The following is a 17,244-nucleotide window of genomic DNA, read 5'->3' on the forward strand; positions in this document are numbered from 1 at the left end:
AATTGTAGTCCAAAACATCTGGAGGGCCGAAGTTTGGGGATGCCTGGTCTAAATCCACACTATAAGATAAAGAGGGGGAAGCAGGATATGATACGTCTCCCTTGCCTATACTTGGCTTCAGCATGGAAGGTATGGATTTAACCCACTGGGTTCAAAATAAGAGCTACTTCTCTTTGAACCTAGCTGTAGATGCAGGGGTATAGCTAGGGGCTGAGACTGGGCAAACAACTCAACAAATGCTAGCCATCAGGAAAAAATAATATTCTTCTGTTACAAAACTGAACCCAATGATGCATCCATAACAATGTATTCAACAATGGAAACTTTTTCCCCTTGAAATGGTCAGATTTTGGGAAATTGTACTTCACACTTTGGGTATGATTAGGTAAAGACACATTATATACAACATCATACTTTGCTTTAAAGTAGTTGAAGTTATTATTGTAGTTACATGCAAACTATTGGTCCAGCATTAATAGACATTAAGAAAACGGAGAATATATAACTAACTTGCCAGTGAAAATACTGATACAGCTAAAAACGACACAGTTGGTGATAATGACTGCTTCATGCTGGTTTCCCAATTCTCTCTGTAGAAGAGCCTTTCTATAAATGTACCTTTAGGGGGAGTGGTTCAAACAAGCCCAGACATGAGCATTCATAATGGTGCTGGAGAATGGTGGAGCAAAGTATGGTAAACAAATATTCTGTGAGATATTTTTGTTGTTCTCTATATTGAAATATAGGGGAAAGAGAGAAACAATAATCCCAGTCTTATTCTTCTAGGCTGGAAAACTGCTAGGCCATATTTAAGGATAAGAAGCTACTGTCTGTCTATAAGGCCAACATTTAAGGACAGCAGTTGAGTCACCAAACTGTGGAACAAGCTCAAATGCCATTTTCCTCAAATGTCACATCTGTTGATCACAGTACTAGCTCATGTGTACTAGCTAGAGCTGAACAAGACAGGAACATTGATTTGGTCTACTTTTCACAGCAGACCAGCTCGAATTGCTGTGGAAATGTACAGAACTGAATGTAAGGCTGGAAGAAAATAAAAACTAGAAAACTTAAAGGTAAAGGTAAAGGACCAGTCAAACATGACTATGGGGTGTGGCACTCATCTCGCTTCAGGCCGAAGGTGCCGGCATTTGTCCACAGAGCTTTTCGGAGTTTCCATGAGCTCTGGCACTCATCATGGTGTCCCGTTGCGCCAGAAAACCAAAATTAGCATATTAGTCTACCCCTTACCGTAGGTCTGGTCTTTACCAACAGCAGATCCAATGGAAAAACTGTTCATGGGCTGTACCATTTCAGATTGCTGATGTTTTTTCTTGTGGGAAGGATCCCTACAATGTAGAAAACCAGCAAATCAGCAAGCAGGCTAGCATAGAAACTTCCCCCCAGACATTCAAACGTGCAAATCCCACATGCAATCTGACATAGAGTTAAATCAGATTAACTACATGACTTGATGTTTACATATTCTGAGCTTGACCCCCTTGGTTACTTAAATCCCATAATTTATGGTTTTCAACAATAGATCACCTTACTAGACACAACATTTTCAAAATTATTCCTGCCATACACATACCTACACTAGGCATTCCTAGAACAGCACACATTGCTGTATATAGAAACTGCCACCACCCATCCCTCTACTAGGGATCCTGTGAGAGGATCAACAGTGGAGAGCCTGTGGCTGTCCAGTCTCGGCCAGCTTTCTTTCTTTCTTTCTTTCTTTCTTTCTTTCTTTCTTTCTTTCTTTCTTGCTTGCTTGCTTGCTTGCTTGCTTTCCTTCCTTCCTTCCTTCCTTCCTTCCTTCCTTCCTTCTCTCTCTCTCTCTCCCTCACACACACGCACGCACGCACGCACGCACATGCACTGTGTTTGTGTGTTTATAATCCTGTCTTTGCAATGAAACCTCTGCCTATGATCAGAAGCACCGGGTTCTTAATTCTTTCTTTTTAATTAATTCTCCCACATAAGGTGCAAAAAAAAACTTGTCTGCAAGCAGTTTTGGAGACTTGCACCCAAGACCAAAAGCTTTGTATATATCTCAAGTGATAGGGACTTGCACCTTTTATTGCATGTAGCATAGCCTATTTAATTGCCAAGCTCTGCCTGTGTTTGCAGTTAAAAACCACTTCCCGCTGAGGTAAACCATGTGATGGCGTGAAATGTTAAAATAAATGCCTCTACCAACTGTAGCAGTCTCAATGTGTGTAGCATTTGTTCACCAGTGGTGGTGTTTTTAATGATCCACAATGTAAGAAAATGCACTTTGTAAGAAAAAATCAGACTGCACTCTGATTCAGCATAAAGAATAACATGGCTTGTGATAGTGTTCTAGCAAAGCAGCAGCTATAAAATACAGAAAAAGAACAAACAACAGGCAAGGTTTTTACACCTTAACCTTACACCCTTTATACCTTAAATAAAAATATATAGCCTTGTTCCACAGGGTGAGATGGGAAACTTGTGCGAGGGGGAGCAGATGGTGTTGGACTATAACTCCCAACACCCTCAGCCAGCATGGCTGATGGTCAAGCATAATGGAAGTTGTAGTCTAGCAACATCTGGAGGGCCACAGATTCCTCACACCAGGCCTAAACATTGATGGCCTGTTGTTTTATTTTCCTGAGAATGCATTATACAACTGATGTTCAAGATCAGGCACCCCCAAACTGCGGCCCTCCAGGTGTTTTGGCCTACAACTCCCACGATCCCTAGCTAACAGGACCAGTGGTCAGGGATGATGGGAATTGTAGTCCAAAACATCTGGAGGGCCGAAGTTTGGGGATGCCTGTTCAAGATACTGTACTTCAAGATACTGTACTTCAGTTGTGAGAAAAAGTCTAAACATGGGACGTTTTTATGTCTCAGGGACAAAACCCATAACAGAGAAAGTGCTGCTACATATTGCAATTCAACCACCAGCACATATGAAAAAATGTAGGCCTGTGTTATTATCATAGAGCAGAATCTCCACAAACATACAGGCAGGTGCATCTGAGTAGTCAGAGTATAAAATGGGTTTACAAGTAAGTCCTAGATATAGCCAATAGATATTTTTTTTAATGCCAGTTGATGTCTGTTTGTCAAGTTATTTAGCAAAACCACTCTCCTACTATGATCAAGCAAATGAAAAGCTTGATGAGAAAGGCAGTTAGCGAAGATCATACTTACACCCGTTTGTTTTTAGTAATTAGTCACAGTGTTAATAGAAACATCTACTTTAAGCAATAGTTGCTTATTTGTGCAAACTGTGGGGCCATATGTTCTGGTGGGTGTGGAAGGGTGTTGATAACAAAACTATAAACTTTGTGGATTTTTGTTATGCGAAATGTTGCATGCTTGCTCTCTACTCTGTGCTATTTTCACTTCTGAGTGGTTGTCCTCAACTCCCGTTTTCCATCTTTTTCCTCAGTAAGAAATGTGCTAAAGTGGGTAAAAATAGGCAAGTTAAGTATACACAAACAGATGCCCTCAGAAATGTTCAAACTTGATTGCTAAAAATCGGGAAATAAAATCAGGGATGTGAAAGTGAAGGAACACATACAGATGTTGCAGTAACCTTATTCAGAGGTTGTATTTTTTTTTCATGCTGCCTTTTTAAATATATCTGGGACTTCCCCCACCCAATGCAAGCTGGTTCCTTCTGGATGGTGGCAACAAGTGCTTAGGCAAGCAAAACATTTTTTTCCTGTGAAATATATGATAAAACTAAAGCAAAAAGCAAGTAGCAACTAGCTAAATGTTACATCATGTCTTTGAATATGTCCACATAGTCAGTAAGTAGTCAAGTCTTAAAATTGAGGTCTACAAAACACGGCCCACCAACATCATAAGTATAATGCTTCTTTCAGGGATAGCAACGTCTATGACAGAGGGAAATGGTTTACTCTTGGTGTATCTATCATTGTCTTCTATAAGCAAGGATGCCTCAGAAAGCAGCTTCGGATGAAATGTATTTGTTGTAAACCTGGAGATGAAAAAGCTTATACAAGCTGCATTGGACAACCAGTTTGCCCAGGAAAGTTATCTGCTACCCACAGGTCTCACACTAACAAACGTCTAGAATGGTATTAAGGAAACAGTGCAAGGAGCAAGCTGGCAGATGTACTCTATAAAGTTTAGCAGGAGTTAGCTTTTCTTTCACATATTCAGATCACATACTCATACTCATCTAAAAGGTTATGTCAACCAGTAGGCAGCCAACCAGAGACCAATAGCAAAAACCACCATGTCCAAAGACCACCGATCCACATGGATCTGTGTTCATAATCAACAGCGAGGCATTTACATGACAATAAGTTGTTCTGACTCTCAATTTCAGCTATGCATAGACTTGAACTCGGATATTAGCATCCCTTTCAAATACACTAACACCATTTCTATTTTTATTTCAGGCTTCTTTGTTCAACACTATAATATATTGGTAGAGTAGATCATTGGGAAAAGTTGAGTTGCTAGAGGTTTGTCAACTCACTTCCAATATTTATGTAGTCTTCTTCACTGGCGACCACTCGTAGCCAAGTAAGATTGTCTTCCATAAACACGGTTTTAACAATGAGTCCATAAGTGACTGTGGAGGCCAATTCTGGATCCACACATCCTTCCACAGTGGGGACATTGGTTTCCGGGCAGGAGTTGATCAAGGTGTGGATTTGACAAGCGTGCCTTCCTCTTAGCATGTTTCTCCCTTGTGTCCTGAGTTCAAGTGTCTTCAAAGCCCATGACACCTTTGGTAAAGGCTGTTCTCCAACTGGAGTGCTCACAAGCCAGTGTTTCCCAGTTGTCAGTGTTTATACTACATTTTTAAAGATTTGCCTTGAAACAGTCTTTAAACCTCTTTTGTTGACCACCAGCATTACTCTTTCCATTTTTAAGTTCGGAATAGAGTAGTTGCTTTGGAAGACGATCATCAGGCATCAGTAGAACATGACCAGTCCAATGAAGTTGATGTTGAAGAAGCATTGCTTCAACACTGGTGATCTTTGCTTCTTCCAGTACACTGATATTAGTTCGCCTGTCTTCCCAAGTGATGTGTAAAAATTTTCGGAGACACCATTGATGGAATCTTTCGAGAAGTTGGAGATGGCATTTATAAGTGGTCCATGTTTCACAAGCATATAGTAAGGTTGGTAGTACAATAGCTTTGTAAACAAGCATTTTAGTTTCCCTGCGACTGTCCCGGTCCTCAAACACTCTGCACTTCAATCTGGAGAAAGCCGCATTCGCAGAGCTCAGGCGATGCTGGATTTCAGCATCAGTGTTGCCCCTTGTGGAAAGTTAACTGCCTAGGTAGGAGAAGTGATCAACATTGTACACACTACAAGCCAAAAGCTTTGGGCAATACAAGAACCGCCACCCCTACAGAGCTTAGGTTTTCTGCCTCCCGTTGTTGCTTTGGAGAGAGAGAAAATCTGAGAGAAAGAGACAGGAATTTCAGGATTTCAGACATGATTCTCCCTGATATGTCAGGGATTGAACCTATGAGCTTTGGCCTGCAAAGCAGATGCTCTTACCACTTTGCTATGCCCCTCAGTTTATTCATTGCTTTGCCTCTTGGTCTTTTTCTCTTCTTTTACAGTGTACTCATAAGTAAGCCCCTCTGAGCTCAGTGGGGTTTACGCCTTGGGAAGGGTGTTTTGGCTCACCGCATCAGCTGCAAATCTTGACACCTTCATGTGTTCAGTGCAAAAAAAAAAGAAGAGTAGATGGACAGCTCACTACCTTGTTGAGACCTTGCTTCCAAAATGAGAAAATGGTTTACCAAGAAGAACTCTGAGACCTGCGGGTATAGGATGGAATATAAATTCAAACAACAACAACTCAAACCCATTTCTGAACCATTCACATGCCTCACTCTCAGAAAATGAGAGCTTACCCAACCCATTCCATATTTCAGGCAAATGGATAGCTGGAGTATTTTAGTAAAGGCCTCGTTTCTCGTTTTGTTAATTTTTCTTTTTGTTTTTGACAGACCCAACCCAGCCGTTTTCTAGCCCAGCTTGGCTTTGAGTCGCTGAGGTAATAATGGCCATGACCATTATCCTCAACAATTGCACTGAAGATTAAAGGAGCCCTAAAACTCTCGGAATGATAGATTTACTTGCTAGGGGAGGGGGAAACCACATAAAACTCTGCTCTGAAGAACACAATTTTTTAAAAAAATAAATAAAAAAATTTACCTTTCTTGTGCTAACCATTTTATTTGACTGAAAGAGATGCTATCTAAAGGCAGCAGATGTGAAGTGCTAACAAATGGAACCAGTCTCAGAAGCCCTCTAATCTAAATGTTTTTTTTAATGTATAAATGCCATATGCTGAATGGAATTTTTTTTCCTCCCAGGCTACTATTTTTTTAATAAAAAAAAATCTTGCTCTTTTCATGAAGCTCTCTAGTGAGAGATGGTAAGATAGCTGAATGTGTCACCACTGACCACATTGCTCTAAGGCGCAGCACATGCGTGAATCCCGAATGTCCTCTGAAAAGGCAAGAGAGAAGGAGAGAGAGAAGGTCATGCAAGAGACACATAAGGAGGCCTCTGTGTCGGCCGAGGAAAGGAAGTTTCCTATACCATCTCAAGCACCAGTCAATTCACATATGGAAATGTTTGTTTTACTTTCCAAAATACGTTTCGCGTTTTTAAGCGAAGGTCCAAGTGAAACTTTTACATCGATTCAGTTAAGAGTCATGTCAAATGGGCAGAAAATACTGTTGATTAGGAGGTAATAAGCTGGCATTGCAAGACTATACTTACATGTCTTCCCAGAAGTAAGTCCCATTGAGGTCAATGGAGCTTATACCCCTTGCAGCCATTTCTTTAAAAAAATTAAAAATAAAAATGCTGTAAACTTGTGGGGTAGGATCAAAACGCAGCAAATACATGTTGGAGAGAGGTGAGGATCCTCCCCTTTTAAATTATAACTTTTTTATTTTGGGGAGGATCTTTCAGAGTAATGGATGAAATTCGAAAAGAGCAATAATTGCTCTGTTCCAAAATACCTACTGCCAATGCCACCCGCACACATCAAGAGAAGAGCTTGTATTTGGAGCTAACCAGTGGGTTCCTCACCTTTGTGAGCAATAGCATCATTTTAATACAGTGGTACCTCTACTTACGAATGTTTCTATTTACGAACGGAGCTCCGGCTGCCATCTTGGATGCGGTTTAGATGGGATTTTTTCTACTTATGAATTTTTAGATAGGGTTGCTTCGACTTACGAAATTTTTCTCCCAATGCATTCCTATGGGATTCGACTTACAAATTTTTTCGACTTACGAATGTGCGTTCGGAACGCATTAAATTCGTAAATAGGGGTACCACTGTATCTCCAAGTGGTACCACACAGAGTAATGAAAGATGTATACGGCATTATAAGATATATTTATAGTCACTGGCAATACATGGCTGCTTTATTATGAAATAGAAAATGTGTTGTCCATCATACTATAGCAGTTAAGCCACTCGTGATAAACAGCCCCAGGGAAAGAAATCTCATGGGTCCTGGTAAATGATGCAATGAAGGACTCATTCAGCAAAATTCTTCACAGCTTCTTTTCAATAGGTAAGCTGTTGATAGAGAGGCCTTCAATATTTTGTTTTTTTCCCCAAAACAGAAGACCAGAGACGTAAGGACAAGTGTGGGCACTGATTGAAAACCTTACAAATTTTGCCACAGCAGCCATACTCTTTTGCCACTGACCCAAGAGGTAGATTACATAAACAACAGCCCATGTGGTCAACCTGTTCTGGGATTAGGCCACTTGAGATTACCTGTGGGGGGGGGGCCTCGCATAACTTAATATGCCACGCACACACGCCAACCAAAATATAAACATAAAAATATGCGTAAGGTAGGGTTGCCATATTTCAAAAAGTGAAAATCCAGGCACAAGAGTTTTTGAGCTATTTTGAAGGAAATCCAGCCAAATCTGACATGGGTTGCCATGTCAGGGAACCAGGCAGAGGGCCTTCTCGGTAGTGGCACCCACCCTGTGGAATGCCCTCCCACTAGAGGTCAAAGAGAACAATTACCAGACCTTTAGAAGGCATCTCAAGGCAGCCCTGTTTAGGGAAGCTTTTAATGTTTGATGGATTTCTGTATTTTAGAATTTCTGTTTTTTTTTTGGAAGCCGCCCAGAGTGGCTGGGGGAACCCGGCCAGATGGGCGGGGTATAAATAAATTATTATTATTATTATTATTATTATTATTATTATTATTATTATTATGTCCGGATTTTCCTGGACAAATCAGTGATTTTTGCCCGGATGCTGTTTCCAACTGCCATATTCCGGCTATGTCCAGGAAATTCCGGATGTATGGCAGCCCTCCATATGGAAGAAGCATTTTAACCATACCTTCCCCATGACCTGTGTAGTGGGAATATGGAAGACCTTCATATTGTGAGGGCTAGTGGTGTACAGGAATGGTGCCTCTCTCGCCCAACTGTCTTTTGGGGGGGGAGGGAGGTCTGTCTTTCTTGAATTAGCCCACCCAATTTCTTGCCTCATGTTCAGACACCTGCTTATCTATTGATTAGGCACAGGCTCCAAGGTCAGCCAACTGTGAAATGAGCACAGGGGTCTACTCACATAGTCTCTGAGAATGTTTATGTGTACAAAATATAAAAGGGACTTGGAAGCTCTCCTTCACCAACTTCAGCCTACGTCAGGACCGTGGAAGGTGCTATGTACTGGTGATTACAGAAAAACATCCATTGCTGTTCCGTGGGGGTCCTCACTGACTCAAGGAATGTAAGCTGTCTGCCTTTTGCTCCTTGTTTGGTTTCCTCATCTGGCCTTTAAATAAAATCGGTTTTTTCAACAAACAGACCTGGTATGCTCTTTGTTAAGAATCCAAAAAGAACCATTGCTCTTGGCTGAACAACCTTTTTAATGTTCAGGGTTTAAAACGCACATGCAAACGTGCAAATCCCTGCAGGATCAAGTGGTATAGTCGGGATGTGGTACGAGATCTTGCCTAGCTTGGGCGTCATGTACGTGTGCTTGGTCATCCCTGGCGTGGCCACCGCCTACATCCACAAATACACCAACGGGCACAAGGAGAAGAGAATTGCTCGGAACACCTATCAGTGGTACCTGATGCAGAGAGACAAGCGTGTGTCTGGAGTAAATCAGTACTATGACTCCAAGGATTTGGAGAACATTAAGTAAAACCATGGTGCAATGAAAGCAACTTAATAAACATGTATTTGACAAAGTGTGGAGCATGTTGATCATAATCCCATGAGGAGAGAGGACAATAAGCTTCTAATACTGTACCAATAAAATTGCAATAAAGAAATAAAATACAGATTGAAATAAATAAATAAAAAGATCAGAAGTGTATTCCTCACATGATTGCTGATTGTAAGCATCAGACTCCATAGTTTAGCTATAAAAGGGACTGGAATGCTCTCTCACACTTCAGCATGTTTTTTGCCTTACTCCCAACAGCTGACCATCTCCACTTGCTTTCTTCCTTGCATGTGACTCAACTGTTGGCAGAGAACAAGAGAGCAGATATTGTGCTGTAGAATGTATTAGTTCAGTTCAAAGAGACTGATAATCTTGCATCTTGCTCATATGTATAATAGAATGCAAAATGCTTTGGTATTTGATACTTCCCACCCCCTCCGTTCCATTTTCAGATGTTCAGGATATCTATCCCCCAAAGTAATGGTTTGAATTTATTAGCATAAATATCTCCAGGCTATCAAAAACCTTCCTTTTATATAGGTTATGTAGAACTATACTTTCCCCTCCCTGCATTTAGGGCTTAAGAATTTTGTTTTAATCCTCGATCTTCCCACATACAGTGTTAATTACACTTTGATAAGCCATGTTAGTAAGATGGGAAGATGAAGTGCAAAGAGCAAGAATTCCCTTCGCAGCAACAAGACAACGCTGACTGGAAGTTTCTTAGAGGAATACACCAATTCAGAGGGGAGACAGAGACAAAGAGGGAGGGGCGATGTCAGCAGATAACTCAAAACAAATCAGAATAAGCAATAGGGGACAAACAAGTTCTGCTGGGAAGGGATTAGAGGATTTAGATAGAAGCACACTTTCCTTTACAAAGGAACAGTAAGCATGCATGTCCTATGTGAAACATGCAGTATAGATAGTTGGAAATGGAACATTTAGTTAACAGCACTAAGGGGAAATTGAGTATTGTAGAGAAATGTGTGTAATATACACTCAGTGCCATTTTTCTTCAAAAACAAAAGCAGCTTCAGAGAGGATGGTTTTGAGATGAGAAGTGGCAGGCAAGGAGGTGCTTTATCTTCTTTTTTCTTCTTCCTTTTTTTTCTTCTGTTGGTCACTTTGCCACTCAAATTCATTCCTCCAAACTTTTTCTTCCTCAAAATGTGGGGTTTCCCTTGCACTTGATCTGGGAGCTGCAGTTAGTGCAGAAAGTTGCAGTGCAATTGCTGACAGGACTGAGTCTTTGTTGGCACATAATACCTGTGCTCAGAGATCTGCACCGGCTCCTACTACAAGAGCAGCATCAAGCCTGTAACAACTTAGAAGCAGTTTACCTGCAAGATCACCTTATCTGCCCACTTGAGTGCTTTGATCTGCAGAACTGGTACTGTTACAGGTGCCACATAAAACCAGTTATGTATTTGTAAGAAATCAATCTTCCTACTTTGGAATTGGCTGCCTGTTGACATTTTGGTGCCTGCTAAAAGCATTTTTCGTCAAAACAATTCTACTTGGACATGAAGAATGTGGTGTGTATCTTACTCTGATTTTAGATTGTTCCCGATACAGGGCTGCCTTCAGATGTCTTCTAAAAGTAGTGTAGTTCTTTATCTCCTTGACATCTGAAGGGAGGGCGTTCCACAGGGAGGGCGCCACTACCGACAAGGCCCTGTGCCTGGTTCCCTGTAACTTCGCTTCTCGCAGTGAGGGAACCAGCAGAAGACCCTCAGAGGAGGATCTCAGCATCTGGGCTGGGCGATTTACAGGTATACTGGGCCGAGGCCATTTACAGCTTCAAAGGTCAGCACCAACACTTTGAATTGTGCTCGGAAACGCACAGGAAATGTGCTGGCTTGGTTTCTTTTGAAATAAGGGATTGCTGCAGACTTGTGATATTTTGTTATATTTATATATACACAAGTCAGATCAACTCCTGTGTGCATAGTGGTGCATGTCCCCGGTTGCTATCTGCGCATGGTGCTCATGACAGTTTCCCCAGCTTGCAAATGTGTCCACAGTCCCCAAACCCTGCATTAACATAGACCCACAGCAGCAGTCCTAGTCTCAAAAACCTAATGGCAAAATCCAAAACAGTATATAGGTTGCTTCTGCCACTGTTCGATTCAGGCTCCTCTAAGCTCATAAGCATTTCCCAGTGCATCCTGTGGTCAGTCCCATTAATTAAGCACCACATTTAATGATGGAAATGATTAAGCCAAATGATGGTTTTAAAGGATGCCATTTATGTTCAGTAGCCTCACACAAAATATTAATTGCATGTGTTTTAGCTTAATTAAATACACAATTGTGTGTGTGTGTGTGTGTGTGTGGTCAGAAATTGTTCATTCTTGGAAATCCTTGCTTTCCAACATTTAAGTATTATTGAATGTCCTTCCTTCATGCATTGGCTGACCACTTGAAAATGTGAAAGTTCATACGACATAAAATCTGGCTAAATAAAATAATGTGCAATGAAAACTCTTGATTATATCCTACATTGTGAGAATGTTATTGCGCCTACTACTTTTAAAGTCTGCCTTTATCATATTTTTATGGGACTCTTTTATACCGAGGGCCTGCTCGATAATGGTGCCCTCCTTGTGGAACCATTTCAGATGTCAAGGAGATAGAGAACTACACAACTTTTAGAAGACACCTGAAGGCAACTGTCGGGCTTCAAGGAATCCGATCCCTCCCACGGTGGCAGCCAAGAAGAAGATAACCCAAAAACAGTTGTTACGAAGTAATTTAACCATTATGCACAGAGAGAGACGAACAGAGGCGTCCTTCCCATAGGGGCTAGTGGCTCCTTAATCCAGGGCGCCGGCCTCTCAGGGGCGCCCCAGCATTGGCTGATCGTAACGAGCCACTAAGCCCTGCTGCCCGCTCGGTCAGTCCCCGCGCTAAACAGGTGCGGCGCGGAGGCCTCGCACCTCCGGCACATCCCTGTGACTGGTCCCACCGTGTCCTGACCCACCCAGGTGAGTCAGTACTGTACCTCCATTCAGCCTAGTTCGGCCTCCATTCAGCGTAGTCTGTAAAGCTTTCAGCCTAGTATGTAAACGGCAGCTGCGGTGCTGTTGAGAGGCAAGGTTCTATAGGTGTAGTACGAGTGTAGCCACCGCTAGAGGGTGCTGGTTTGCAACCTGGTTCTTTTTCCCAGCATGCACTTTCGGCTGAGTGGGGTGTTCTGGAACACGTTGTTTTTTTGGGGGGTTACATGGCGCAGGTGTGGCATCTGTCTTGGGTCCTTTCTAAGGTCCTTCGGGCATTTGCTTTGAACATAGTGTTCAAATTTGAACGCAATCAGTGAAGCGGTTTCGGAGAAAAGTGGATAATAACCCACATGCCCAGTTTACATTTATATATATATATATATATATATATATATATATATATATATATATATATAGATTCATAGAACAGTAAAAGAACAAGAAAAACCAACCCACTGCTTTTACAGGAGACAAATAGCCGTGCAAAAGTTGGATATATTTGGCCCAGCTGTATCATAAACCATCTTAAAGGATTTTTCCTAATCTGATAACCACAGTTTCCCAGTTCCCAGGAAACTGTAGTTATCAGCTTAGGAAAAATCCTTTAAGATGGTGTATGATACAGGGTACAGTTCCCAGGAAACTGTACCCTCAGCCCACAGGCTGGCCATGGAGGGAGGGAGGAAGTGGCTACATGTCTAAGCAATGCTCCTTCACCCCGAGCCACTGTGTCAGAATCATAGATATCATACACGGCATCACTTAATGTGAGGACAGAATTGAAATGTCTGGGATTTCTACCCATCTGATAGGAATGACATGTATATCAATGCAAAGACCCATTTTATTTCTTAACAAAGAAACTGAAACTCGCCCAGTTGCATAACGCTAAGAGATCTGGGAGCGTAACCAGAGCTCAAACATCTGCTTTTCGTTTCCTGAACTTTTGATGGCAAAACTGTGTTATTTTTAGAACTTTGCTAATCTCGTAGACATCCTGCCAACGTTTTTTTTTTATTCCAAACATGATTTGCCTATGTGTCTCTGGCCTCGCGCAAACCTTTACACATCTGTCCTCAGGCTCAGTTACGGCACCTTTTTTGCAAACTAAGTTCAGAACTATATTTGCTGAGATAGTGAACTTAGTTAGTGTTGCCATATTTCAAAAAGTAAAAATCCGGACACAAAAGTTGCTGAGCTTTTTTGGGGGAAATCACCCAACATTTTGTCAATTTCTCCAAATTCCTCCCGGACGCTAATTTCACAGTTGAAATCCTGGACATGTCTGTGAAATTCTAGACCTATGGCAACCCGAACTTAATTTTTCTAAGACAGACAGATGATTTCTTGTGAATAAATCAATCATTCCTCTTCTTGGCTAATGTTGTGTTCTGCTACCTTCCCAACCCCTATCCCCAAATCTTTGTTTCCAGATGATGATGACTCAAATGAGCTAAAGAACATCTTCAGCATAAATCTGTGGGCAGAATCTCCAATTCTGTAAGGCAAAACTGTGACGATTCCTTCCTGTTTCATCAGCTTCCTTGCACTTTTAATTTCCTTAAGAGATTATTTGCCCAGAGTTTTTCACATCCATGCATTGCTTTTCATTTCATCCAGTTCCTCCTCTTGATTTCCAAATTAGTCTATGCCTGTATATTATGATCAGGAAGCGCTGTTTATTTTATTTATAAAAGCATTTCTATACTGCCATGTCACAAAATACAAAGGCAGTGATAATAATAAAAGCATTGATATTAAGGAACTCTGGGGAAAGGCAGGAAATGCTAATCTCAAAGCCCTTTCGTTTCCTACTAGGAGGCATTAGCTAAGAATATTATTAAAAACCCCAGACTTTCCAGGAGTTAGCTAGCTCTCCTAGCTCCAGCAGGATAGCACTTGCCCAGTGGTCCCCAGAACTCATAGAATGATAGAATTGTAATGTTGGAAAGAACCACAAGGGTCATCTAGTCCAATGCAAAAATCTTTTTGCCCAATGTGGGGCTCGAACCCATGACCCCGACATTAAAAGTCTCACACTCTACCAACAGAGCTGACTGAGCACACCTGCTTCACTTTAAGGGTGGGATCCTTCCTTTCTCCCACCATCTCTCTCCATACCCTCCAACATTTCTCGGGTGAAAATAGTGACATTTCTCACTCCCTACAAAATGACCCTCCTCAACCGCCCATTTTTGGTCAGTCATATCCCCCCACCCCACTGCAGAGCATCTCCTATCAGAATAAGGGCAAGGAATAAGGAATAATTTATTGGCCAAGCAGGGCCGTCTCTAGGCCCGGGCCAGGTGGCGCAAGGCACCAGGGCGCCTGGCCACCAGGGGCGTGGAAGGGGCGCCGAACGCCTGGTGTCTGGGAGCAGCTGCTGCCGGCGCCCCCCCCCCCACGGCGGCAGTAGCGCGCGGCCTTTGAGCTTCCTCTCCTCTCCTCCTCGTGAAGCAGAATCAGCAAGACTCCTGCCTAGAGTGGCACCACGCGCCTGCTGCCACTCTAGGCAGGAGTCTCGCTGATTCTGCTTCAAGAGGAGGAGAGGAGAGGAAGCTCAAGGGCCATGTGCCATCGCTGGGTCACTCCAGGTGCCGATGCAGCGGCTGGGGCCGGGGCTGCTCCTCCTCCTGCTAGCCGTGCTGTGGGGCGGGGAAGCGCTCCCGGCTCAGAGGGTCCTGAGGCCGCTGCCATCCTCTGCCTCCACAGCACCCAGTGGCCATGACGCCGCGCCCGCCCTGGGCAGCAGCGGCAGCAGCAGTTCCCCCAGCGGCGAGGCGGCACGGAGCAGCAATGCCTGGAGGGCGCCTCCGCCATGCCGTGCTGCTCAGTAAAGGTCAGTAACTCTGGGAAACGGGGGGGCACTGGAGGGACCTTTGCAGCACGGACCCAGATGGGCTTAAGACAGCCCTGTGGCCAAGTACCAAACATACTTGGAATTTTGCTTCAACTACATTGCAATGTAAACATACCTTATACAAACACTGTTCCACTCACAATACAATAGCACAACAAAGGAACCCCACCCATAACTGGCTTCCCCTTCCGCTACACAACTACGAATTTAACAATTTGATGGCACAAGGGGAAAAACTATTCCTGTGCCTAGCTGTTTTTGTGTATAGAGTCCTGTAGCGACGTCCAGATGGAAGTAAATCAAACAGATGATGACCGGCATTCAAAGGGTCTGCGACAATTCCCTCTGCTCTCTTCCTAGCTCAGACAGCATAAAGTGTCTCTACTGAAGGCAAACTAACACCAGTTACCCTTTCTGCAATTCTTACTGCTCGATGGAGCATTTTCTTGTCCATCTTGGAGGCTGTGCCACCACCACTACAGCAACAGGAGGTTGCCCCCCTTCATCCTGATTTGAATTGATTTGATTATTTGGTAGATTTGCAACAAGAAAAGCACACACCAATATTTTGTTTTTGTTTTTTTTAAGGAGCAGGATTAGATGCAGACACACAAAGCATTTAAAAGAGAGAGAAAAATCAAGACTCCTTGTGCTCCACTCTGCTCCCCCTTTCTTCTTGCCCTCTACCTGCCCCTCGAAGCTGGCGCATCACACAGAGCTGAGCCGCCGAGCTGGCAGGCTCTTCTGAAGGAAGGAGGCCAGCAGTGGCGTCCATGGAGAAGCAACAGAATGCTCCCTTGCAGCTTGGGGCAAGTGCTGGCTCATCCTCCTCCCTGAGCTCAGTGGCAGCGGCAGCAATGGTGGGGAAATTGGGACATTCCAGGACCAAATCAGAAGTCAAGCTGGCTTTTGTAATTCCAGGACTGTCCCGGGAAAATCAAGACACTTGGAGGGTATTCCCTCTCCGCATTTCTGTCGGCCTTTTAAAAAGTTTGGGGATCTTACACTCTTCAATCAAGGTGGGCGTGCATTGTAGAATATGTTACCTGCTTAGACTGTAACCTTGCTATCTGAAGGAGCAGTGACATTCTATCGCTCCCATTCTATACAATAAAGCAAGCTTTCATTGTTTCTTTGTGTGAGAGTTTCTTGTGAGCATAAGGTCAAGGGTTAACACACATCCACAACAAGCGCACATCGTAACTCCAGCAAAAGATCCTAAACCTCTCAGCAGTGTGCATATGAACATGCATGAGTGCAGGTTGAACACATGTGACAGCAGGTACACCCTTGTAAAAATACATCTCAATGTTTTATAAAAGAGACAGGACAGTCACACCTTAGCTTTCAAACAGCTTAGTTCTCAAATATTTTGGCTCCCAAATGCCGCAAACCCGAAAGGGACAGTTCTGGTTTGCGAAGTATTTTTGGAAGCCGGACATCCAACGGGGCGTCCACAGCTTCCGATTGGCTGCAGGAGCTTCCTGCAGCCAATCAGAAGCCACACTTTGGTTTCCGAATGTCGAACAGACTTCCGGAACAGATTCCTTTCGACTTCCAAGGTACAACTGTATACAGTGGTACTTCGGGTTACGTACCTAATTCGTTCTGGGGTGTGGTACGTAACCCGAAAAGTACGCAACCCGAAAAATCATGAAAACGGGCTTCTCTGCATGCGCGACCTGTGCAGAATGCTTCTGCACATGTGCGCGCGGCGAACCCAGAAGTAAATGCTTCCGGGTTTGCACAGTTCATAACCCGAAAAGTGCAACCCAAAGCATACGTAACCCAAGGTACGACTGTATTTTTTTTTCTGGGTCTGCTCTAGTAAAGTACTTGTAAGTCCACAGCCGTGTTTAGACATGCATAAGGTGTCTAATAAATTTAATAAATAATTCCCCACCGCAGATGTGCCTCTAGGGCATGGATAGCATATGGGAGGAACCAGTAGAGTGCTGGGGCTCCCAGTCCTACCTGGAGATACCAGGGATTGAACCTGGGAGCCTTCTGCATTCCAAGCAGATGCTCTGACAACTGAACTACAGCCCTTCCTCATAGGCCCATTCACCCAGGTGCGCCAACTCAGGAAAGCGATTGGGGGTGAGGCTGATGTCGTGCATCACAACATCACAATATCATGTCCAGGAATTGGACACGACGCCTGAA

The 17,244-nt window shown here is 43.2% G+C and overlaps 2 protein-coding genes across 7 annotated transcripts in view; both read left to right on the forward strand.

Moving 5' to 3' along the window:
- RUNX1T1 (RUNX1 partner transcriptional co-repressor 1) overlaps positions 1 to 73 on the forward strand; it is a 157,375-nt gene extending 157,302 nt beyond the window's left edge. For all 6 annotated transcript variants that reach the window (XM_035126463.2, XM_035126461.2, XM_035126462.2 and 3 more), the window contains one exon: positions 1 to 73. This exon is cut by the window's left edge and continues 5,803 nt beyond it. The gene's annotated coding sequence lies outside the window, so the exon portion shown is untranslated.
- An 8,903-nt stretch (positions 74 to 8,976) lies between these two features.
- Positions 8,977 to 9,350, forward strand: LOC118090292 (NADH dehydrogenase [ubiquinone] 1 alpha subcomplex subunit 1-like). The gene has a single exon (XM_035125874.2). It carries the CDS (start codon positions 8,977 to 8,979, stop codon positions 9,187 to 9,189), a length of 213 nt encoding a protein of 70 aa, XP_034981765.1. The 3' UTR covers positions 9,190 to 9,350.
- Positions 9,351 to 17,244: the final 7,894 nt, after the last annotated feature.

This window comes from Zootoca vivipara, chromosome 8, assembly GCF_963506605.1.
Source record: "Zootoca vivipara chromosome 8, rZooViv1.1, whole genome shotgun sequence".
Taxonomy (NCBI): Eukaryota; Metazoa; Chordata; class Lepidosauria; order Squamata; family Lacertidae; genus Zootoca; species Zootoca vivipara.

What these genes read in the sequence shown, in the direction of transcription:
- LOC118090292 (XM_035125874.2), top strand. Translation starts at nt 8,977, where the DNA reads ATGTGGTACGAGATCTTGCCTAGCTTGGGCGTCATGTACGTGTGCTTG.